This window comes from Fringilla coelebs (assembly GCF_963513975.1).
Source record: "Fringilla coelebs genome assembly, chromosome: 5".
Classification (NCBI taxonomy): Eukaryota; Metazoa; Chordata; class Aves; order Passeriformes; family Fringillidae; genus Fringilla; species Fringilla coelebs.
In genome coordinates this window covers 39,362,126-39,388,353 of record NC_140033.1, presented here as the reverse complement: position 1 = coordinate 39,388,353, position 26,228 = coordinate 39,362,126, and the positions used below count along the sequence as shown (strand labels likewise).

The 26,228-nt window shown below is 37.0% G+C and overlaps 1 protein-coding gene across 5 annotated transcripts in view; it reads left to right on the top strand.

The window, feature by feature from the left end:
• The window catches only part of PPFIA2 (PTPRF interacting protein alpha 2), a gene marked incomplete at both ends in the record, with an annotated part of 273,973 nt that overhangs the window by 213,472 nt on the left and 34,273 nt on the right, over positions 1-26,228 (top strand). For 3 of the 5 annotated variants that reach the window (XM_084206211.1, XM_084206213.1, XM_084206212.1), the window contains 12 exons: positions 485-631; positions 2,417-2,551; positions 11,604-11,687; positions 12,035-12,166; positions 13,109-13,171; positions 15,174-15,265; positions 17,652-17,787; positions 18,259-18,479; positions 21,226-21,463; positions 24,002-24,031; positions 24,915-25,045; positions 25,559-25,713. In XM_084206211.1, coding sequence (XP_084062337.1) covers positions 485-631; positions 2,417-2,551; positions 11,604-11,687; positions 12,035-12,166; positions 13,109-13,171; positions 15,174-15,265; positions 17,652-17,787; positions 18,259-18,479; positions 21,226-21,463; positions 24,002-24,031; positions 24,915-25,045; positions 25,559-25,713 — 1,564 coding nt within the window. Of the gene's footprint in view, positions 1-484; positions 632-2,416; positions 2,552-11,098; positions 11,186-11,603; positions 11,688-12,034; positions 12,167-13,108; positions 13,172-15,173; positions 15,266-17,651; positions 17,788-18,258; positions 18,480-21,225; positions 21,464-24,001; positions 24,032-24,914; positions 25,046-25,558; positions 25,714-26,228 lie in introns of all 5 variants that reach the window. The other 2 variants (XM_084206210.1, XM_084206209.1) reach the window with 1 other exon arrangement.

Below are 26,228 nucleotides of genomic sequence, written 5' to 3'. Positions count from 1 at the left end.
AAGTTAAGAAATAGTACTAGAAATATATTATTTTCTCTCAATAAATGAAAATAAAATTTAATTTTCTTTCCTGCTCTTAAATTTGTGGTGTTTCTCAGTATATCATCTCTTAGGCAAATATTCTCACTATATGTGGATGGTTGGCTTCTAGAATCTATTTAGTATGCATTAATTATCTTCCTGTTACACTGGCTTTCAAGAAAAGACTGGGTAGAGTGTCAGTGCCATGGTTTATTTGACAAGCTGGAGTTGTGTCATAGGTTGGACCTGATGATCTCAAAGGTCTTTTCCAACCTAAGCTGATCCTGTGATTGTGTATCATAGGTACAAGAAATCCCAAAGAATTCTCTTAAAAACTGAAGATACACTACTGATGAGCGTACCTTACAATCCTGTCTACCACTAGCATGAAAATTAAACTGGTATAAAATCATGCAGCATTTTAATTGCATGGCTCCTGATGGGAGTTTTTCCATCACATTAGGCAATGGCACAAAAGGAAGATATGGAAGAAAGAATCACCACGCTGGAGAAGCGCTACCTCAGTGCTCAGAGAGAATCCACCTCCATCCACGACATGAACGACAAGCTGGAGAACGAGCTGGCCAACAAGGAGGCCATCCTGCGTCAGGTGCTGCGCCTGCATCAGCCACTTGTTCCCTTCATGCACAATGAAAACTGAGACAGTTTGCTACAAGAGGTTCCTGTTAGGTTAATCTGTTCAGTTTTAATCAACAGATCAGTTAATCTGAAAAATCCTAAATTGTTCAGCGTCTCTAAATTTCGTATCAGCTACTACAGCTGTGAACTGTAATTTCCATGTGTGCATTCAATGTATAACTGTGTTTTCTGATAGTCTTGCATAAATGCATATAGTCTTACTCCCTAAGTAGTGGAATATCTTTGCTTCTTATGTGACAATTTTGGAATTTTATTTTCTAAAAAATAGCTTGAGCTGAAAAAATTCCTTTCTGCAGAAAAGATCAGAATTTGCATACAATATATTCTAATGATTTTACAGATGAGTAGAGTGCAAATAAAATTTTAAAAAGCTAAATTAACTGTGACTATTTTAAGAAAGCTTATAACGTGACTGTGCAGCTTTCTCTCATGGTACTTTGTTTCCATGGTGATTCCAAATCTGGAATGTAAACTGAACATAGAACACTGGTTTGTAATTTGAAGAATATGATATAAACTGAAAGCAAACATGAAGTGAATATAAATCATACTGTATCATTCAAACCCAGCCTCAGTATCAGACTTTTTTTTTCCTAGCATGTCTTTAAACAATTTAAAGTGCTATATAGGAAATTAGCCTGTGTGATGTGATAATCTCTGCTTCTGTAATTGCATGCAGATATATTTGCAACACAAGCACACATCTCACTGTATCTGTGTGTGTACATATGTATTTGATACTTCTTCAGGGAAACTAAACCATCAGAACTCAAACTCTCCAGCTTTTGCCAGCTTCCTTAGACTATTTTAAGAGGTATCTTCAATTGTCAGGGAAAAAACCACCCAAGGATGGAAAAAGTAAGGTACTTGTATCTGAGTTCTTATTGTTGCCAATATAAGTCATGCTGTGCTGCAGAGTTCTGCCTACTCAAAGCAGGAATTCAGCAACTAGACTTAGACTATATATGGTCAGACTTAAAGTTGATTTGCAGCATTGAGATGAGAAAAGCCTTCATGCTTTTTGAAGAATTAAAAAAGAATATACAATCACATTCCTTTTTCACTTTGTCTTCTATTACCTGGATTGAACAAGAAAATAGCAACCATTAAAAAATCTTAATTGTGTGCTGCATCTCACTAGGCTGGAAGATGCTGCAGTTATAAAAAGTCCTCCTATTTCTCTCTAATACTTATAACAGCTCACTCAATTTCACCTCTTTAAAATGAGGTTTAATTGTAATGAATAAAATGTCAGTTTTAACTTTTCGTAATATATGATTGCCATTCATTCAGAAAAATTTTTGGCAACTTATTCAGGGAATTCTATCCTTTCAGAATTGTACTTCTTTCCCATTTTAGCTCGTATGTAAATTTTTGTGTAAGATGGACTGTAATTCCATTTAGAAAATTCTCATTTTACTGGCACCAGTACTATTATTTTGCTCAGATAAATACCACATCCATCAGTAGAGATTTTTCATCCTAGTTAGTGCCATCTTACAAATCCTTTTATTCACCTTTTGTGAGATCCTTGAGCCTCAAATCAGTAGTAAGACTGGCAGCCTACCATGTTCCATGCTTGAGTTAATACCTCTCCAGTAATTTCTCCCACACTAAGGGTTGTCTTGCTGTTAGTGAGCTTTGCTAACATTTCACTGATACTTTAGAAAGGGAAGGGAAATCCTTAATATTGATTTTTATTTTTTATACTTGTTTTTCTGTCTTTGGCTTTCAGTTGGAAGACAAAAACAGACAGCTGCAAGAGCGTCTGGAGCTGGCTGAGCAGAAGCTGCAGCAGACGATGAGGAAAGCTGAGACCTTGCCTGAAGTGGAGGCTGAACTGGCTCAGAGAATTGCAGCTTTGACTAAGGTACTGAGAAATAGGCTCACTTCAGAAGCCCCATTGTTTAACACTGATTTGCAGCCTGATTCCTCACCTTAAGGACAAAACAAAGGTAACATCGAGCCAATTTGAAAGAAGAAATGTTTCTTGATAAGTATATGAACGGGAATGGTTTCAATGCAGTGTTTGTAACTCAGCATTTTGATGACAAGTTTAGCTGTAAGTTAGCTATACTAAGCTATACTTACAAGGGAGTCATGTGTTTCCAATACAATTGAGCATTACTTACTCGAGGAGGACTCATTTTACTGTCTAAGAGTTTCTAATTTAAGGCTAGGCAGTGAGGGAAGTCCCTTTCCTGCAGGTACTTAGTTCTTCTGGATGTTTTCATATACTATAAAATCAAATCCTGGTGACAGGTGGGATCATTTGTGCAACATAAATGAAGACAACTTGCAGTACATGCTTTCGAGGTTTGCTTTGAATGATTCTTTGTATCATATATCTGCAAAGAAAAAAGTGAAACTGAGTGGATTTCAAATTTTTTTTTTCTGATAAATTTGTTATATGGCTGCTGTCTTACAGAGAAAAAAGAAGATAAAGATAAATTTTCAGTAGCATGCTTTTTGTATTTGGCCTCTAATGCTTTCAGGTGTGCATGTAGTTAATAATATAGCTCAAGTATTATCAGCTTCATATAATGTGGTTTATGCTTCGTCTCTTAAAATCAGACAAAGAAAAATGCATTTAAGACACTGTATTATATATAATTCTGGTTTATCTAAGCTTTCCTTTCTCTATTGCCAAGGAATGCTTCTATTTATGTGCTGAGTTGTTTTTAAATTTGATGGACTTTTTGCAGGTCCTATGTTTTCCATATTTATAGAAGCCTTAAATGCTGAGCAGCTCATTAATGAAGTCTGATTTTTAAGTAATTTAGTTAAGCAGAAGAAACAAAGAAAGGAAGGCTTTCAGTAGTCAAGGGTTTGTGCTGTCACTTTAGGTTTGTATGAATGGGTGTCAATCTGAAACAAAGACTGAAAATTGGGGGAGGTGGCGGGGGGAGGAAGGCAAGAAGAATCAGCAAAAAGAGCTACATGAAATACCAAATAAATTTCATTGGATTTTAATAAAAAATCAGGTGCACAGAAGAGCAATCCCTTGGCATTTTAACTTTTTTTCTTCCAATTGTTTGATTCAGCAGATAATCATATATTCTAATGCCCTCAGTAGCTTAAAAATACTGTTTTCTATTTTAAGAGGATTTTTCCTGAATAAGTTCTCCAGCAATTAGCCACCAGTAAGTATTTGGCAGTCTCAAGCATGTCTTTTCTTGCAACTGCATTTTTCCTTGAACATATATTAATGACAAAAATCGTAAGAAGAAATCCCATTTCAACCATGCAGAACACTCAGGGACTTCCATGAGATACTGTCGTTATTGTGACCATAAAGCTGCAGTATACATCTCCGTTTGTCTTCTTACATTATTTCATGGGATGTGGTTAGAGAGCTGTCAACAGAGCTGATGCCCCACCCCATTTCACTTTGATGTACTTGATCAAAGTTTTTGCCAAGCAGGAAACTCTGAGAAATAGGTTGTAAGGCAGGTTCTGCTCATTTCTCAGTGATTACATAAAAAAATTAAGACATGTATTTCAGTTAAAATTGCGCTGCCTTGGAATATATGACATGAAAAAGAACGTCATAATTTGGCCAATAGGCTAAATAAGCCTGTGGCCTATGTGTCTTGTATACAATTTCTTTGCAAACTACAGAGCTTGCTTTGAGAGCTCTGAAGTTTAAAGTCCATTACTTTTCATGCATTACATAAATGAGGCTCTGAACCAAGGATGCTGTAATCACTGCAGCTTACTTAAGTAGTTTAAAGTCAGCTAGCTGGTGTGCTCTTACATGTGGTCAGCTATTCACTGACAACTGCAGGTCCTGCCTGAGGGGCTGAATAATGCTTAATTAATTTTGCCTTGGTTGGACTTTCTGCCAACATACCTGCTGTCTGTAGGACTCAAATTATCTGGCTGCAGAATCCCCAAAGCCTGTCTGTTTGAGCTGTGTGATCACTGCAGTGTCTCTGTATACCATGTAAAAGAGGAGCCACCAAATCAGCTACCATTTCTGCACTTTAAAAATAAAAAAGCAAAACTGATCCTCCTTCCTTTAGTACTATATCAATGAAGGTGGCTTCTCTGAGATTAATGGGGTTACAATCATATGGAAGAGGTGAGTTAAGCCAAAAATGCTTTATATGTATTTTAAAGTAAAGTAATGGGGGTTATCTGCTTTGCTGTGGGTAAAATATAAGACCAATTACTTACATGTGGAGATAAACCAGAAAAAATATGTTCTGGATTTTTCTGTGATTGTTCCCCACTTCCACCCCAGCCCCCATAGATTTAGAAGTTGCATGTTGCAGTTCTGCATTCGATTTTTTTTATATTCTTGCTTATAATAAAACCGGGTTGGGATTCTGCATATGAAGGATATAAATTGCCATCCTTCTATGGTGTCAGTTTTTAAAATTAGTTGGTTTTCCTTTTTTTTATGTATATAAGCTAGTGATATGTCTTTCTGCTACTTTTCCATGCCCAAACTAGTCCGTAAGGAGTGAACTTCCAAAAATTTGGACTATACAGTGAACTTGGATAAGTACCCATAAATTTACCTGAGTCATTTGAACTTTTCTTTGGCTTTGTTTTCACTGTGTTCCTCCCATTGGGTGACAACTGGAGGGTTAGTCAGCCTCTGGCAGACTAACCTGGAGCAGCATGATCCCATATCCTGTCCCACCTGGCCATCACACTGGTAACTGTCTGGTCATGACAAGGAGCACAGCTCTCAGCATGTGTCCCAAGATTTAGATTCCCATGACTCATTGAGCCACCTTCTACTCACTCTCACAGTATTGGTCTGTTTGCCTGCTTTGGAGAAGGGGCAGTTCCTAGTAGAAAGAATCTCCCTCCTCTATTAACCTTTCTATATCCCACAAAATGTTTATTTTCCTCAGAAGGGACAGACATTGGAGCATCCAGAATCTTCAGATGGTTAGTCTGTCATACAGCTTCTCCTTGCATGTGTTCAAGGAAGGGGTCTATTAGGGCCAGCCAGCATCCACCTACTTCCATTCACTCACTCCCACTAGTAGTCCTTCGCCCCCTGGGTATCTGTGCAGCAGAGGTACCAAGTCACTTCTCTGATCACAAGACAGCAGTCAGCATTTTACACCATCATTCCTGTATGCAGGTCACCAGAAATACCAGCCACGCTTTTCAGCTGCCCTAGAGAAGCACTGAGATGGAGAAGAGGAAATCATATCATAAAAACCACATTTAGCATAGTAACACCTTCAGTTAATTTTAAAGGTGATAAAAAATGACTTGAGAGTTGGAGGCAAGTGGGACATAATGCTTGTTTTGTGTCAGTGTGGGGATGTGGTTTGTTTCAAGCAGGGAAGAAGCTGCAAACCAAGTAAAAGGAGTATGTCTGCCATGAAAAGGATGGAAAGAGGGGAAAGAAGTTCCCCTGCAAGGAGTGGATATAGTTAATACAGAAACCTCTCGGAGAACAAGAGAGAGAAAATATGATGTGTTAACAGGAGAAGAAAGTTGATAAGTCCTCTTACAGGCAAAAAAAAATCTTTGAAGGGGAGGGACGCCAAAGAAATTTCACATTTACGCCACCTTCTGTCTTCTAAAACACCCCTCTTACTTTGCTTCCCTTTTCTTGGGAGATTTTGCCCTGATAGGAGGAAGAAATGAAAGAAGCAACTTTGACAAAGCTAAATTAAAGGAGTTGCTTACTAAACTTAGGAGGTACAGAAGGTAGTGGGAAATCAAAGGAGGGGAAAGAAGGCGTAACTATCTAGTGACTGAAAGGTTGGGGTTTAGAAAAAGGGAACACATGAGCCAATTCATTTTGCCACATAGTAACAGGTTAGATGTGAGCTAGTAGCTGATAGCTTTTTGAGCTGTTGCAACTCTGTCACCATGATCGCCTATTTTCAGCTTCAATTTCATAGCTTAGTTCAATAATGTATTTTTTCTTTGTGAATAACGCCCTTATTCCAAGGATAGAATAAAGCATAGGATGCCAGTAGAAAAACTGGAGAGGGCAGGTGTTGAGAAAGCCAAAGTCTCAAAAGTGGGGAAATTGGTTGTACCATTAGAAAAGCTTAGATTTGTTTCTGCAACTCAGCACCAAAAAAAAAACAAAAAAGGAAATTATGGCACCTATATTATTCAAGTGATTTCTGCATCTGAATTTGGATTTCTTTCTTTTCAACTAAGATACAAAGACCTAGAAAATGTGCAGTGCCATCAGTAACAGATGATGTTAAAGCAACATCTTTTTTGTGGGCGCGTTAGCAGCAGGAACACCAGCAGAGTTTTAACAGGGCTAGAGATCACACAAGCTGCTTTGGTATTCCCTCAATGCAGAGTTTTCCTGGCTGTTACTCCCTTGTGCTGGCTATTCAATGGCCTAGAGAGTGCAAAGTGAACATTAAGACTCATGCTGGTTTCTCCTAGGGGGTCAGACATCATTAGCATTTGTCCATATATTTTTAATCCAGTTTAAGATGCATGATTTCCCAAATCTATTTATAACTGAATGTTCTGGCTAAATGCTTTAAAGGCTAGTTGCTGAATATCCTGCAATGTGTCTTATCAATCCTTCCGTACAGAGTAGGAGCAAACAAGCATGCAAGTCTTACATTGAAGAAAGAATGTAGGGTAAGGCCTGCCAAGCAAGTAATCATAAGCTATACTTTACAGTTTTTAACTCAATTACTTCCTAGTAAAACTATTTGGAAGAAATCCAGCTTTTCTTTAGGATCTCAGTCCACAGTTGTCTGTGCTGTCTCATGTGTGCCTAAAATTCTGCTGCGAAAGCATGACAACCACTGGTGTCTCAGTCTCTGCCGTGTGCCTCAAACTACAAGGCTGAGATGGACACATCCAGTATTTTATAGGCTGCCACGTCTCTCAAAGAGCTTATTCTTTATAATCTCTGGGTCTGACGGAGAAAGATGAGCAAAAAAAAAAAATAGTGTAACTGCCACAGGTATACCAATCCTAAGTGCATGGCCTGGGGAAGTCCTTAGGAAAGGATCTGCAAATCCCTCTGCTAACAGATGACTGGCTGCAGGGGATTTTTTGTTTGGAGGGGTCTCTTTGAGACCTGGCTGGGAGCCTTCCTCAGTGTAAAGGGTGGTGAGAGGTGTTGAAACCCTAATTTTGGGAGTGTGCTCCAGCTGGGGACACTGGTTCCTGGAGGTCTTTGTCTGCAGGTGGGTTTCTGCAAGTCAGAGAAGATGGGAGTATGTACATATTTCTGTCTGCCCTTTTGATCCCTGTCCCTGCTGCAGGGGGCTGTGCCCGCAGTTGGCACATAATGACCAGTGGTTAAATTCACCAAGCTGCTTTAGAGCCCAGAGCAGATACTAAGTCTGTGCACCTGTGCTTGCTCTCTGCCAGACAAGCACTTGAGCCTAATTATTGAATGTTTTGCCTAAAAAAAAATCAGTCCTTTTAGAGTAATACAGAATAACACTTTCAGAACCAATGGTACATAAAGGAAACATAAAATATTCTGATACATTTGCAGCCTTTAGAATAATGACATTTGTTTTGATTCTTAGGCATCTTGAATTTTAATTAATTTTCAAGTTTCTCTGTTCTACTAAATAGATTAAAAGGTAGCATATACCTTGCTGAATTATTAAAGCAGCAAAAAGTTATGAAATAATAGGTGGCTATAGGAATCTTAAGGGAACATCATTTTCTTTCAAGAATGTTGTCCAAATAAGAATTCAGATCGCATACATAATTCTGACAATAATTTCATTCCTTCTCTTTTTCCCAAAAATTGTTAGACCTAATTCTAGAATTATTTTCTGCATTGAAAAGATCTGCTAGACAGATAAGCTATTATGGCAAGGTTTGGGCTGAAAAATTTACATTTTAGTTTAAAAAAAAAGGATAAATTATACAGCTAACTAGACAGACTGTCTTTTCAAGGACAGGTTAGCACCACATTTCAGAGGATGTGAATGAGATCCCTTTGAGCCTTGTGGTTTTACTTTGGCTTTCTTCATATTTTGCATTAAGCTGCAATTAAGTGTATCAAAGTGATGCCTTAAGTTTTAGCTTTCATTTTTCCAGGTTCTGTACTGCATTAATATATAACTCTGAACTTCATACAAAGTGTTAGCAAGTTCTCCTCACAGTTTAGTTAGACAAAACAATCCTTTTCCAGCCTGAGAACCAAGAACACCATGGCAGCTTCAGGCCCAAAAGTTATAAACAACAGTGAATTGAGGAGAGCAATCTGGGAGGATGGGACTTCATAACCTGAAGCTGTGATGGGACAGTTAACCCCAATATGTAAATGGACCAAAATTGATAAAAGTCTAAAAAGTCATGACCTGTCATCCATCTTGGATGTAGCCTTGGCCAGGCTCTTGTACTGCCCAAGGTTCATCCTTTGAAGGCCTTTAATAAATACCTACTTTATTCTTTAACACTGTCTAGCCTCTGTTCTAGGTGGCCTCTCAAGGCATCAGAAGCAGTGAAGTTTAAGTAACTTGCTTTTAAGTTTTGCAGTCACCTAATAAAGCTTATGAGGGGTTTAATTTTGTAGGAAGGTGCCCCCAGTGGGTTCTGTATCTCCCTCTGTGGAAATGGCTTCAAAATAGGTAGAATTACTTAAGTCCTCCCAGATATTTGGTGATTTTAAATCATCTCATGGCCCTTGGACATGCATTAAGGAGTGGCCTTGAACCAGTGTTGCAACCAGCTCTCGAAAAGGGGAAAATTCTTTTCTCTACAGAGCAGGATAAAACTTGGCCACTTTGTGGAAAGACATCTGTTCTGCAGTCACACAGACTTAACTTTTCCAACCTTATCTCTCTAACTGCCCAATTGGGAGAGGAAGATGTGCATTAGCACTGGTGTGCTGAAACCAGCTAATAAGCAAAACTGAGAGATAAGTTGAAGAAGACCATAGAAGTATTGTTGCTGGTCCAAAATGTAATAAACAGAAAAAATAATAAATAAATTCAAGTACATCACAATATGCCTACTTCATGATCAGAAACAAGAACTGCACTTCTAAATGAGTTTAATTACAAAGACTTTCCCTTAAATTTTGCAAGAATCTGAGTTTTATGAATACACTATGAAAATAATACTAATGCTCTTCAAGGTTAAGCAATATTCTTGTATTTAGACAAAGCAGAATTTTCTTATGTGGATGTTCTCATATCAAAAGCTGCAGTGTGTTTATAAATTACTAGATCACAGGATTGCTTTCTGTATGAACTTTTGGTACTGATAATACTACTGAATTAAAGTTATGGGTAATTTTAAGTTATTATGAACATCAGGCATTATTTTGATACCTGTTCCTGATTAATCTGATAAATCATTAGTAGATAAGCATATAAAAAGTAGTCTCACAAAAATACAGCTGTAAAATTAGTATATCTTGTGCATATTAAAGTTTGCTCATCTGAAGATGGAGTTCACATCTCTTTTTGAGAGAGGGTGAATCTGACAGAGTGAAATAGCATTTGACAGGCACGAGCTCACAACTCAGTCATCAGTAGCACTCTCTGTATGCCTTATGCACATTCCTGTTTCCATAGCAACAAAACTAATATAGCATTTCCCTTTTTTAAAAGGGCTTTTTTAGTTTTTGAATAATAACATAGACTTGTTTGATATGACAATAACATGAATAGTCATGTTTTGCCACAAATGACCTAATTAAGGTCAGCTTCTGTCAGAAATAGTAATGAATCTTTGGTTGCATTACCATTTCTATACTCAGTAATAACTTTTCATTATTAATAATGAATTTTTATTTATAGGTTCTTCTTTTATGTGATTACCTTGATCTTCCAAAGAGATCCACCAGGGTGGATCTTTTCAAAGGGATGAAAACTATACTGTTTATTTGGAAGAAAGGCCTTATAGAGTGTACTCTAAAATGGCATATGAAACCTTGAGCCTTGTCTCCTTTGGCATTCTTTCCGTTTTCTAGAAATTAGGGAATGTACCATGACATTTCATAGTGGTGTAACTGACTGATCCATTACGTAGTATTTATGCATTGTAATCATTCCTAGAGAATGGTAGAAGAATTATACAGGAATTTATGATGTTGGCCTCTGAGAGTCTGGTTCTGGTGTTCAGTTTACCAAAATAAAAAAAAAAAAAAGAAAAAAAAAGAGAGAAACAGCATTAGATTAGACAGTATCGCTTTGAATCCACTCTGTAGTCGTGTGTCTTCAGCCAGCCATCACTAACCTTGTACTTCCATGTGTAGGTTGATAGCTTCTTTATCATTCCATTATTTTCAGTTTCTCCACATCAACTGCATCTTTTTCACCAAGTATCAGTGTAGTTTATTCCATGTAAAAAATCTGTCAGCTAAAAGAATTAAATTTTCAGTCACACTTTTCTTTTAAGCATTCTGTGCTGTGTTCTGTTCAGTGTCAGTGTCTTTAGTTCTGATTTTTCAATTTTGTCCCTCTCCTTTTCCTTGACTTGTTAGTCTGATCCAACCTCTTCTACCTCATCTGATGATTATCAATATGTTATGGAAGCTAAACTACAAGAAATGATCTCCATACGTAGGAAGGTAGTCCTACTGGACTTTACTTTCTATTGCTGAATAGAATCCATCTGATTTGTTTTCATTTTTATAAACTTTTTTTTTAAATTGATAATCAACCATCGTGCAGTTCAGTGCTTCAGGAGCTTACAATTTTACGATGGCAGGTTTGTGTTCAAACCATGCACAGTCTGCATGTTACATTTGGCTGATTTCATTGCTCATAAATAACTCCAATGTTTTGCTGATGCTTGGATGTAACAGGCCTTTGTAGCTGACACATTTCAAGCAATGCTGTTCAGCTGCCTGTTTAAATAAAGTTTATTTTTGGAAAACTAAGTTTGCAGTTAGTAGTAGCTTGCTTTCTGTTTTGTTTAAACTTAACTGAAATAAAAACTTCCAAAGACACCTAAATTACAGAAAGAGTCTTTCTATTTTTTTACAGGCAGAAGAAAGGCATGGAAACATTGAGGAACGTATGAGGCACTTAGAAGCTCAACTTGAAGAGAAGAATCAGGAACTTCAAAGAGTATGTGCATTGCAAACAGCTTCTGTGCACTTTTCATTTGCCAGTTTAGTGCTACATTAGGTACTCCAGCACCCAAAACTACCTAATTGTAAATGTTTTGCTTCTATCAGTGATGGCACCACCTTCCTACTTCACCATCTTAATACATTAATTTACATCCAGTTGCAGAGTTGGAAGCATTCTGCTGTTACAAAAGTGGATGTGCATTAATCAGTAACTGTAATTACATTTCCTATGAAATTCTTTTAGATGGTTATAGCTACCATTTGTTTTTTTTTTCAATGATACATATCTGTACTGGTTAATTGTGGACCCTACCAATCTGTCTCATCTATTCTACATTAAAGGCAAGGCAAAGAGAAAAAATGAATGAGGAACACAACAAAAGACTATCGGATACTGTAGACAGGCTTTTGACAGAATCCAATGAGCGTCTGCAACTACACTTGAAAGAGAGAATGGCAGCACTTGAAGAAAAGGTACAGTACAAACAGCAGTACAAAGTTTAGCTTAATAAAGATTTCCCATATGTTCTGCTTTTATCAGGATGGAGGCATCATCCTGATTTTGTATTACCAAATATTACCACAAATGTGGTCCAACTTACACATTTGACTCTTAATTGAAGAATGGGCTCAAGTGTCTTCCCGGACAAGCAGCAAAAATGCTGAATATTTTGAGTAATGTGTTTATCAGCCAAGAGCCTGATGCAGAGCTTGGAAAGGACCAATGTGTGACAGGCTGCATGAGGCAGTGAGAGAAGGTGGATGAGGACAGAGGAATGACCATTTTAGATGTGCCATCATTTCAGTGTTTTAACATGCTGATTTCACCTCACTTCCTCTGGGAAGAGTAAAATGCTGTCACCACAGGAGAAGAGCATCTAGCCTTGGAGAGGGAATGTTATTTACAGATTTTCCATTACGTGAGACAAGGTGGTCCTGCAAAATTCAAAGCTACTGACCTTTCTATTTGCCCTCTTTAATCCTTCCCTCTTCTATTTATTCACCTTCTGTATGGTCTGAGGGGAATCTTTTGGTGTTTTTCAGAAGGTATTTCAGAACTTCTCAGTTGATGTACTTCTGGTTTATATCATTGAAACAATATATGGTATGGAGTGAGAAATAGGCTTGCCAAAATAAGTTGTTGGGAGAATTGGTTGTGTAAGGATGAGGCATTTACTCAGTTGAACCAAGATGCAAAGTTTTTGCTGGTCTAGAAGACACATGTTCCTACGTGTTTGAATTCTTGTAGCATTTAAAATTGAGTATATAATCCAACTGAAGGATTAAAGAATTTTAATTTTGAAGTCTAACATATATGAACTTTGTAAACTTGTACATGTACATAGTGATATCTAATACAGTCACATATCTCTAATTTATTTCTTGCTTATTTTTTTCTCTTATTTTTATTTGTAGAATGTTTTGATTCAAGAATCTGAAAGTTTCAGGAAAAATCTGGAAGAGTCCTTACATGATAAGGTACTGTAAAATACTGTGATTTTATCTGGTTTTATCAAAATATGTAGATTATTTGGAAATATGTATATGTAATATTATTATGTAATATTATTATGGAATATTCAGCTATCAGGAAAAGTCTTCCTGACATAAATGAGGATTCCTTTAATCACCTAGATGCAATAAATAGCCTTAGAAGGTCTCTGACAGTTGTTCTAAGTTCATGGTTGATATCCTAGCCTCAGGAAGTCAATACCAAAATTCATGTTAATTTTACTGGCTTTGGAGTTTTTCTTCTATCAGTTTTAATTCTGAAAAAGTCTTATTTAACAGAGATGTATGCATAACTGGTTGCACTTTCATAGTGAAGAATGTAATTTTTGGATTTTATGCAATTCTTCTTAACAAGTGCAGTGGCATTATGCTAAATATAGCTGAAAGTGACCTTTCTTCATTCCTTGCAAATTAACCCCTAATGCTGTTTAGTGCATCAGTCAAATTGATTATAATTATTTCTTCCAAGAAGATACATTCCAATCCCAGATACAGGATTTTGTTTTGAAGTTATTCCTGCCTTGGGTGCAGTAGGATGCACAAATGTATTTGCATTCAAATTCACAGAAGTGTTTTTGCAATGTATTAAATCCCTGTAAAAGCAATTGTACCCAATTTTAAAAATATAGCTCCATTCTATACTAATATAAATATATTATATGGCATCAAAAATCAAGACCTTTGAGAAAAATAACAAAAGAGGTATCTGTTAATTTTTTTTTTTTTACTTTCATCTACATTTAGGTAATCTGTAGAGATAGGCAACAAGATTAAAGTACCCAAAAGGACAACCTGTTTCAGTGCCCCACCACCAAGTGCCTGTTTCAGTGCCTCACCATAAAGAATTTCTTTGTGATATCTAAAACCTATCCTCTTTCAGTTTAAAGCCCTTGTCCTGCGACTGCATATTCTGATCCCAAAGCTTCTAAGTGTCCCCCATTGAAGGAATTATTTGTTCCACTTTGATGAAGAAAATGATGAAGCCATTTCAGATAGATGGACATAGCATCAGATACTAATAATCTCTAAGTAACTGGCAAGTGTTACCAATAGAGTATCAATCATCTCAGTAATTCTGTTCAATCAAGAAATATATTCAAAATCCTCTAATTGATATTTCAGTAATTATATACTAATAATTCAGTAGTAATAGTCACTGAAACTGATATTATTTAGAGATAGTACAATTTATAGAAGCCTTTTTCTAGCCTTTTGTTATACTGAACATTTTAAGATATAACACTGTTCTAGGAAGAACAGTGTTATATCTTCATTCTGTGCTTGTTCTTAATTTGTTTTAAAATTCTTTCATTTCACATTAGATAACACGTAGATAACAATTATTTGTAGAATTTGGGAACAGTGCTCTTTTTCCTAGTGGTAGCTGTAAATAGAGGGGTTTTTTTTAGCTAGTTCCAAAAATCCAGTTTTGTGGCAAAATTGCCAATTTTTTTGCCAGCAGCACCTCATACTAGAGTCACATCAACTCAACAAGAGCAAGACATACAGCTGCAGATCAAGTCATCTGAAATGCAGCTCTCTCTAAGTCTGGGTCTCTGTCAGTAAATAGAAAGGCCAATATGCAATCCCATCGTGTCATAAACACATGTAGGGTGGAAAAGGTGATCTCAGAGATCATTGAGTGCAACTGTTCATCTTGCTCTCTACAGGGCAAGTGATGAGTCACACAATGAGCTGTGCCTGGCTTTATGGTAGGAAAAAAGTAAGTTTCAAGTACAAACTTGTCCTTCCAACACATCCAGGCAGCGGTAAAACATCAGAGTGCTATACCACCTCCTTTTGATGTGTACATCTCATTAGTAGTAGAGAGACTTAAATGAGCTTCCTTTTCTTATTATAGACAGTGTTACATTCTGTATATCTTTGCTTTCTTGTTTATATGTTCAAGAAGAATATCTTATAAAATAAATGTATTTTGTATCACAAGTCTTACTCTTCTCATTTCTAGGAAAGACTTGCTGAAGAAATTGAGAAACTGAGGTCTGAACTGGATCAAATGAAACTGAGGGCTGGTTCTTTAATCGAACCCACCTTGTCAAGGTAATGTTTTGTGACAAAAGTTTTCTCTCTTTAAGTTGAAATAGACATAAATGTAACTGGCAAGTATTTGCAGAAGGGATGTGTTCAAGCCATGCATAAATGTAGCCATGTATTTATTTTAAAATGTAAAATCTGTGCAGTTGTTATTACTGTTGCTTTTCACTTTTTCATAGGTAAGCAGGGCCTTATATCAGTGAGTATACACTGAAATATTTTGGAGATTAACAAAAGTCTTTTAAATTATGAAATGTTTTTAAAAGTATACACAAATGCACAACTTTTTTCCAAGACCTTAAATATAAATTAGAAACAATCCTCTTTAATGCTGAAACTGATCAGCATATTTATGATCATATTTGTTCTATAAATAATATATTTTCTTTTTCTTTATTAGCAAGGCATAACTCAGCTGTACTTAGTGTGTAGCAAAAGACCACAGAACTTCAGCTGAATGTGAAGGCATTATTCAGAGAGATCTGAAAACATCATAATCAGACATTAAACCTTGTGCCTCTTTTTGATGGAAAATCAATATGGGAAGAATAGTGAGAAAAATGCCATAAAAATAACCACTAACAGCTGCAAAGAACTTATCATTCTAGAAAGTCCTTCTTGCTTAAGAGTGTCCTTTGATATTAAATTGTTATTTTATTGATAACTGTGCGCCATGTGCTGTTTTCATAATAAGCAACATATTAGTTTTTAAAACCTGCCAGCACACCTGCCAGACAAAGCTCATGGACCAAGACTGAATTGGGAGCACTGTATTCATCTAAAGTTACTCTTGTTCAATGGGTTGTTTTTTTCCATCAGATATTGCCTGCCCATTGGTGTCCTCAGATGTCTTGCTCAGTACCTGGACATGGTTTCTCCCTCAACCTTTTATTATTTCTTGGAATAATATTTTTCTCTATGTAGAGAAGTGTAAGCTGATGAAAATTCAGAATGTGATGCTTTTAACTTTTTGAATTTTTGTTCCCTTGGGAATGTGACTACAGGCACACAACATATTTTTCCTGAAAGTGTTTGCAGGGACAGAGGCTACTGAGCTGCTGCAACAGCAGCTTTGGTTTTTGAGGCATCCTTGGAGAGCAGCAGCTTTTCTTGCTGGGTAGATGAATATCATTAGCTTGTGCTCCCTAAACAGGAGCTGATTAGCCCTTGTCAAAGGGCTGTTTGAACTTGATAAGCTGTCTAAATATCTTGGGAATTCAACAGGTTCCACTAAACAGTGTATTTTCCCTTATGTAACCTGACCTCATGAGGCTCCCAACTCTCAGGCACAGCAAGCTCTGAGCATTAAATACTTCCTATTCTCAGCCTGTATTCACTTCTCCATTGGCTGGAGTTTGTGCTTTCAGGAAAATAATGAAGCTGGGCAGCAGATGAGTATCTACAGCTAGAGACTGGAACCTGGACTGTTTCTTTTTTCCTGCCAGCTTGCTTCACAACTGCCAAATATTATTGGTTATGAGAACAAAGTTCTATTGAGACAATTACTGTACACAGAAGATAAAAACACTCACTTCCCTATGTGGGTTTTTTGTTACATTTCATTTTTTTACTGTGATCATGGCATTCATGTATTTTTAGGTGGAGATTGCAGATGTGTTAAGAAACAGAAATTGTTCAAGTGTCTGCTTCTGTGGTTGAATTCTCAAATGGTGCATGGAGCCTTTGCTCTTCCGCTTTGGTTCCACAGCCCATGGTTAGGATGCTTTTATTGCACCATGCAGTGAACTTTTGGTGCCACTGTTTGATTAAGGACAAAGAGGTCAGGGACCACTGTTAGTAAACAAGAAAAGAGGTCCTGAAGTCATCCTGTAAAAGCCTCACTGCAGTATCCCAAGACTTAGCAGGGCGACAGGAAAAACTGGGGCTTAAAGCACTGAAAGTGTCACCAAATAAAGATTAGTAATTCCTAAACAAGGTTAAATATCACAGGTCAGTTCACTGATATTTTCATAATGTAGAGCATAGATTTACAGCAGGAAAGCTTTAATCGATATGTTCACTCATGAACATGTAACATGTTTAGACTAACCTCAGGCATATTTATGAATATACAGGAAAATACATTTAGCTGCCAGTTCTAATTATCCTGAATTGTGCTTTTTCCTGTTAAAATTTTGGTCAATAATTTTTTTCTATGCAAAGCTTTCATTTTAAAAAAATCAGAAGTTCTATTATTTGGTTTCTCCCTAAATTTTCTCATACAATTATTTCATTTTTCACTTTTAAATTATGTTTCGTGATGTGGTTTTCTCATTTATTATGTGATACATAGTAACGAAAAAAGAAATCTGTGTTGCTAGACTGAAAGTCATTGGATTGTTGTTGTTGTTCCTATTACTCTCTCAGTCTACTTATGTAATTCTGTTAATAGACCTCATCTGGACACATCAACGGAGCTGAGGTACTCAGTGGGCTCACTGGTTGATAGCCAGTCTGACTATCGGTCAACTAAAGTGATAAGGCGACCTAGAAGAGGACGGATGGGAGTACGCAGAGATGAACCAAAGGTTAATCCCCAATTTCTTCTCATACATCCCCTGATAAGAGAGTGTGTTTGTGGCTGTTAAGCTTACTGTTTGTGGGGTTTTCTTCCAGGAAGAAAACATCATTAGAAAAAACAACCAACCAAACAAGAAAATCCAACCCAGAGAGCAGGGCTTTTTCAATACCTGCTCAGAGAACCATTGTACAAAATGACAGCAGAAAATGTTGAAGTTTAGACATCAAAGTTCAAACATACTTGATTATCTGTCTTTCTAGAATGTATTTTTGTATAAATTTTCCTTACAGTAATTTGATACCTAAGTTGCAATTATATGAAAATACTTTATGCCATTTGCAGCAATACCGCGAGCATTAATGGAGCGCTCATAACTGAATAAGTATTTTGAAGTGTTGCTTTCCTTTCCCTTTTTTTTTGAAGTTCAACTTTGCAGTTTTCTCGGACATAACCCATACATGTTTTAATTCCTGCTCAGGTGAAATCACTTGGCGACCACGAGTGGAACAGGACGCAGCAGATCGGTGTCCTGAGCAGCCATCCGTTCGAGAGCGACACCGAGATGTCGGACATCGACGACGATGACAGAGAAACGCTGTTCAGCTCCATGGACCTGCTGTCACCAAGTGGCCATTCCGATGCCCAGACCCTGGCCATGATGCTCCAGGAGCAGCTAGATGCAATCAATAAAGAAATCAGGTGTGTAGCCTGAACCAGCTGCGATGCACTTTGGGTTTCAACTTCATACTTCCTTTAACGCTTGAGTTCAGGCACCATTCATGGCAGTTAGGAAACAACTTGTTCATTTAGAGGATTGATAATGTGTCTGCTTTCCAGAGGAGAGTATTGTGTGAAGATAACAACTGAGTCTTTCTTTCCTAACCATAGAAATTTCTTTCAAAAAACGTTCCAAGTGAAGAACTGTTGGCCAGTTGAAGAAAAGTAAGTTAGAGAAGGCTAAGACAGGCAGATTTCACAAATTATTGTTCACAGTCCTTTTTTCGAGGTCTTTTTCACTGTTGTACATGACTCCACTTGCTCAGTAACAACCTCCTATCAGAAATATTTTACTTGTGTTCTTCATGCTTTCTTCTGGCAACTATCCCTCTGTTAAATCTAATATAAGCCATGGATTCTAAGACATGGTTTTGATTTTCTCTTTTCTCTGTAGACACAGAATATGATTTTTCATGCTCCAAGTTGGATTATAGTGCTTGGATATAGGTAATGAATAGAATATATATTAATAATATCTGTGCAAATTTAATGGAGTGGTAGAGAATCAAATGACATGTTTTAATTAAGTGATTGTTATAAATGAAACGATATTTCAGGACTAAAGCATTCTTACATGTTTTTCAGTAAGAGCAACTTCAAAAAAAACTTGGTGTATGGAAAACATCCTCTCATTAGCAACTGTTTTCCTGGAAGGAGATGAAGGAAATTATAGTAAATGTGTTAGGGACTTTCTGGTAATACTAGAAACAGAAATACTGTGGTTAGAAATATAATCAAAACAAGACAGACTGATTTGGCAAAAGATAATCATTCTCTGATCAAGGTAACTTTAAAGGAAAAACTCTGTTGGAATATATTGAATTTGAATAATTTTTCTGTTTAGGGAAAAACGTTTTTTTATAAATCTAGAGCTTTGCAGTTTTTACTGTCCCAGAATGTGTTTGTTCAGCTAGAATTACACTGTTTTCTCAAATCTTTCCTACACCTGTCAAGGTACAGAGGCAAAGATATTTTGGTGTTGGGAAGGTAAATGTATAAGTATAATCTCCTTAAAACGGTGTACCTAAAAGAAAGAACCTTATCCACATTTTCTGTTATTACAAAGAAGTCAGCACTGTGGCCAGCTCAGGAAGCTGTAGATGCAGCATTTATATTTGTTTTTAAACAATGCTAGTCTTTTGTCAGTTCAGCAAGTAATACAGTAAAGGGCTTTCACAAGGAACAGTACTTGCAAGTGACATAGTGGGATATTATTTGTGCCACCCTGAATCAGATCACTGTTATCCAGGGTCTTGCTCAGATGTTAGGTGGAGTTTTATCTCAAAAGGGAAGCAAGGGTGCACTTTTTATACAGCCATTTTTTACTGGAAGTCTACTGATTGTAGTTTATTTTCTCAATTGCTAATGTTCTACTAAAGTATAGGCTTTTATTATCATAGCAACTATTATTAAAGGACCAGATGTATAATTTTGTAAATTTTTTATACAGTGCAGGTAAATCATTCTATGAGGATAGTCTTACAAACTGTATTGCATTTCATATTTTCTTGGTTTGTTTATTTTTTAACAAACATGATAAGGGTTTATAAATTTTTTTGAGATCTCATAAGATATTAAAAATGTATTTTGCCTTAGATTTGTTTTATTATACAAGATTATTCAGGATTTAGATTACTAAAATGAAAAACATTGTTGTAATTCCCTTTCAAAATATTATTGGCCTTTAAGTTTCTTCCCTGCATTATTTCAAAAAGAGCTGCAGGTGTTTTATACAAGTTCTGAAGCTGATGTTAGGGAAGAAGATTTATCACAGCACAAGAGTTTTTTAGGTTCCTATTTTCAATATATTATGGTTTAATTATTGTACTTGCTTAATTTCACTCAGAAAAGTCTGGTTCACAGTTCAGCCTCCCCAGACTTTGTATTCTCTCATTTAACATTGGTCTCTCATAATTTTTCCTCCTCTTTGCAAAAAAGACTACTACTAGCACAGGTTTATGGGCAAAGGACTTAAAAACAAATATTTTATTTTAAAGATATTTTTCCATTCTAGGTGATATCACAATTGAAAAACAAAACTAAAGGACCCAATGTAAGCATCCTGTTGAGGTGATAGATGCTTAAGAAGCTTTTATTGCTTGCTAACAAGAAAGTGATTTTAATGAAATTCACTTAAAAACACAGGGCTTTAGAAGCAGCTATCATTTTTTTCATCAAATTGCAGGGGTAAAACAGACAATTTGTTTTACATGTTCTCTAGTTTTATTAATAAGGATTATTTTAGCAATTTCTGTCTTAAAGGCCCAATTTCATTTGACTCTTAACTTTGTGATTTAGCTAAAGATAAGCAGATGAAGCCAACGTAAGCTTGGAATTAGTTATCTGTGGTAAATCGGATTGTTAAACCCCCTGCCTGATTCTAGCTCCTTTGCAAAGGAACCAATATTCCTGAAATGTCATACATCAAGCCTTGCTGTTGGACACATTCTTCAAACAGCTTTTGAGGATGGAGGAGTTGAGAAAAATAATTTGATAAGTGGTGATTAGGAAAATAATGTTGGAAAAGGGTCTTTTTTTAGTTATCTATGATACTCATCTTTGTTTGCTCTTACTTTCAAATCTCATTTGAAATTAAATGGTTTCTAGTTTTGTTCTGGGGATATGAAGAGACAAATACAACAAGAGCATTCTTCTTTTGCTCAATAAGGTTAATCCAAGAAGAGAAAGAGTCGACAGAATTGCGTGCTGAAGAGATAGAGAACAGAGTGGCCAGTGTGAGTCTGGAAGGCTTAAATCTAGCCAGAGTCCACCAAGGTACCTCCATTACTGGCTCAGTGACAGCATCATCACTTGCAAGCTCATCTCCTCCCAGCGGACACTCAACCCCCAAACTCACCCCTCGCAGTCCAGCCAGGGAGATGGACAGAATGGGGGTCATGACACTGGTAAGAAACCTTATGACAGTACTTGATGAGATATTTCTTGTATTAAGTACTTAATCTTTTCACTGTATGACTGGCTCATCTCTATAATTCTTCATTCACATCTTCATCATCTATACAGATGGCAAATTCTCTTGAATGTGGATATTTGGTGTCTTTGGGCTTTGTTATAGTGGTTTTGAGCATTGCATGATTCACTAGGGGCATAGTGACAGGATTACTGAGGGCCTTCAGCACACAGGCTGTGGAATTAATAAGAAACAGAACTGTTCACTGGAAATACTTGTATGTAAAGAATGTTTACTAATGGAAGGTTCTTAAGTGATACTGTTATTACACAATAGTCTGTGGAACTATTGCTGAGTTTAAACTTCCAGGAAATGTCTAGAAGACATTCAGACATTCCACCACGTCTTATATTTTGATATACTTTTATATTTGGTATACACTTTTATACTTGCAGTACTTTTATACATTCTTCATGACCATATATCATACGCAATGAAATGAGTTCTTTGGTTTCCAGTAATTCATTTAACTGATATATTTCAATATTACAGACGTCTCACACATAGACATCAAATCACCATGAAATTACTGTGCAAATAATTTCTAACATTGCTGTATTTTTGAGGAGACATTCAAAAATTTCTGGTTCAATTTGGAAAGGGATTTACAAGGAATTTAATTTTGATCCTAGACAAAAAGAAACAGTACATCTGGCAAATATTTAATGATAGTAGGTGTCAACATATTTAAGATGCACAACTCTGATACTGATCTGAGTACAGATGTGATCTGAGTTCAGTGTGAGCTACAAACCAGTTTGGAGCTGGGGTGAATTAATCCCTTTAAGTACCAGGAAATAATCAAAGCAGCCCACTCTGCTGATCTCATACAGGGAATAGAATATAGGGTATGTGTAAACCCAATTTTTGTTTGCTTTTTCTCTGATAACCATATCACCAATGTCCCCTTGTGGGTCCATTCCTGGGAAGCAATAGCACCGATTTCCTGTGGAGCCTTTCCTAACAAAAAAGGTTGCTAAGAGCAGCTCGAAATGAAACTTGGCTGTTCCTTCTCAACTGGGAGTATGGGCTTTTGTTGATGATCATCTAGCCAAGTATTCCCTTTTCCTGGGAACTGACACCTACTCATGCCCACCTCTGCTCCTCCCAGTTCAGGATGGTGTTTGCTGCCACTTGGGATCTGAGGTCAGCAGACAGTTGTAACTTATTCTTTGCTGCCCCCAGTTCCCACTGCTGAACAGCAGAAACAAAAATATTTGTTGTGGAGGTCCTTGTGGAGGAGATGAGTGTGCAGGCTGCTGTCCTGCCCCCCACTTGCCCAAAGCAGCACCTTCCCAAATGCTCAGTGTGCTCCCTTTCCCCAGCCATTCAAAGCAGGCAGTCTGGCTGTTGGTAAATGGCAATGGTTGATCCGCCCCACCAGTGGACACCTGCACTGCCTGGTGGCCTGGATTTGAAAATTGTGCCTTTGGGTCAGCGGCTTCATCAGATTCAAACACAAAATGACAGCATAGCCTCTGCAATTCAGATTGCCATGATCTCACGGACATCCAGCTCTAACTGTGCTAAAACTCAGGTGGAATCGTCTGTCTGACTTGCAGTTGGGCTCCTGACTTGCCTTCAGCAGTAGAAGCATCTCCCGTAGTGTGCTCATCAGCACAGCCCGCAGCTTTGCTCACCTTCATCAACCATTTCAGGACACGTCTGCCCTGCACTTTTCCAGCAGGAGTTCAGTGTTCAATATCACTTCCTTGCTGGCTGGGAACAGACACAAGTCTGTCAGACATGCTTGAGGTGAAACCTGGAGTTGGGAAGAGATTTAAGTTTGATCTCTAGAGCTTAAAGTGCCAAATGGCCCTGTGTTGGTTGGCTGGAGAAGGAGGACTGCATGAGTTTCCACAGCCCGGGTACATGTAATAAATAAATTCTGCAGAGTATCTTCAGCTTTCCTTAAATGAAAGAGACATCTACCAAAAATAAAAATGCCAAGGGGGTTGAACAAGACCCATTCTAGTAGGCTGCTGCTGCCAAGTGATACTGAAGAAGATAGGTGAATATGTATTCATTTCCTGAAAATGCCAATCAATTTTTCAGTCATGGTATTTGGTGATGATATTTTGTGGTTTTACTTGGTAGGATACCAATATATTTGTAATATTTGATAAAACTTCTAAAAAAAATCTCTGTTGGGGATAACGTAAGTACTTATATGAAAACTCAAAAAGAAAAAGTGCTACTATAAGCTTGAAATTCTTTGCTAAGTTATGAAATTGAAGGAGAGTGTAATTTAAGGAAAAATATCCAAACCTACTTTCACTGAATGACATATTTTTCAGGGGTTATTTTACATTATTAAATCAAATGTATAATTAGTATATAATATGGAGAGTGATTAATCTTTGCTTTCTACTTCATGAATGTGAGAACAACAAATGTGAGGGATTTTTTTATGCTTTAATAATATTTATTAATTGTTATTTTTTGTTGTTTCCACTTTTGTTACCAATCTAAGCCAAGTGACCTAAGGAAGCATCGAAGAAAGGTATGATCCTGGGGTTTTTTAAAGCTGGGAGAGCCCATTTATCATATTCCTCTGCTCTTTAGATAACTAAATCTTTGCTGGGGTCCATTGCCAGAAACTGCATCTCCTTCTCTCCTTTTCATTCTATGCCTGAACATAATCATTAATCCTACCTGGAATGGCTTCCAGGGTCACAGCTAAGCCACAGAATCAAGGCACACTAAGTGATATCTTGGAGTAGCAGCCTCAACAGCACAAACTTAAATAAGGAATACTTATTTTTGAAGAAGTATGGACACAAAAGCACTACCTTCAAATGTATTTCAGCCATTCTTCTTGCTGGAGGAACTACAGAGAGATTCCTTGAAATATTCTGCAGCAATATAAATTTGTTAACAAAACTGGCACTGATGATGAAACTCCATGACATTAAATGATTATAATGCTCTGATAAAATTCCTTTTTCTCCATGCTTACTGTTAGGCATTCTGACCATTCTGGTAACTCACTGTGTAGAGAGTGGTTATGTTTATGCCTGTATTCACCTTCTCTCTTACATCCCTGAGAAACTTAGTTAACCTGAATAATCCTGTTTACTGAAAGGGACCCACTTACACCTAAGATTGTCTTCATGTTTTGACCTTCACCAAACTCTTTAGCATAAAAGGGATGAACTTCTTCCGAAAGCATAGTCTCATTTCTTTTAAATATCTGTTTTAATCTGCCATATTTAGAAAATTGTTTTTCCCAACAGCATATTTCAAAAAAAAAGAACCCTTACAATTTGCTAGGAGCATTGCACTTGAAATCTTACGTCTTCCAGTCCACTTGACAATTTCATGAGGTGTGTATTGAAATGTTCTTGAAAAGCTAATATGCTCTCATTGGAGTGTCTCTCCCCCAGATTGCAGTAGTTGAAGAAGATGGGCGTGAAGATAAAGCCACAATCAAATGTGAAACTTCTCCTCCTCCAACACCCAGAGCCATCAGGATGACTCACACCCTTCCTTCTTCATACCACAATGATGCCAGAAGGTAAGATGTTTGTAACATGGATCGGTACTTCAGAGTTTACCACATAATATTGTTTTCAAGTCATGTTGTTTAACTACTCCAAAATTACCTGATTTCTTCCCTGTTTCTCATGTAACGAGAGAAAACCCCTCCTCATTGTCTGCTGCAATGACCCTGAAAATGTTTATAAGTGCTAAAGTACATGCTGGGTATTTCTGGTTTGAGGTACAGTTTTGATGACTACTGGAAGTAGCAATGCTACAAATCCTAGAAATAAAATCAGAATGCTGGCTAGTGTATTGTTCATGAGTTGTTCCTAGAAAAGTAAAAATTTTTATTTTCAGCCTTGCCTGACAGAGGAAATGTGGTCTTCTGTTGCTCTATATGTTGTCAAATAATTTAAAGATGTGATTGTTTCACTTGCTGGGAGATCATTACTAAATTAAAACCAATTAATTTATTTGCAGAGCTGCTCAGAAGAACATAAAAATGTTGACATGCTATCTATTCTATTTCTTTATTATCATTTTGCAGTAGTTTGCCTGCTTCACTGGAGCCAGAAAGCATTGGTCTTGGCAGTGTCAGCAGCAGTCAGGACTCCCTGCACAAAGCTCCCAAGAAGAAAGGAATCAAGTCTTCAATAGGACGATTGTTTGGTAAAAAAGAGAAGGCTCGACTTGGACAGCTCAGTAAGGAATTAGTGGTAACAAGCTAAGGTCACCATTTCACTGCCATTTTTCCATTTTTAATTTTGCTTTTTTTTTTTCAGTTTCCAATTTGCTCATGTTTCTGTTTTGTCTGACACAATTTTCCCATTAAATTTCACTGTTATCAGCAGTTATATTTGTCAAGCATTTGCCATGACCATAAGGTAAATGAAAGGAGAGTTTGGGCACAAATTGCTGGAGTCATCTTCTTCACTGAACCTGGTGTTCAATAGTCTGTTAAATTAAGGTAGCAATGGTAACACAAGCAATGAATAACCACATAAAGAGGAGGCAAGAAGTTAATTAGCAATAAATAGCTATAAGTGGTGTACCTATGTGATACAGAAGGTCTTGCAAGTGTAGCTGCTTTTCAGATTTCAGTGTGTTGATAGATGCCCTCTATTGCCTATAGCTGAATGTCCTCAGGACAACTCTTGCTTTTACAATTATGCTGCTCACAGCTAAGCACTGCTTAGCTTTCTCCCTACTACTTCTGT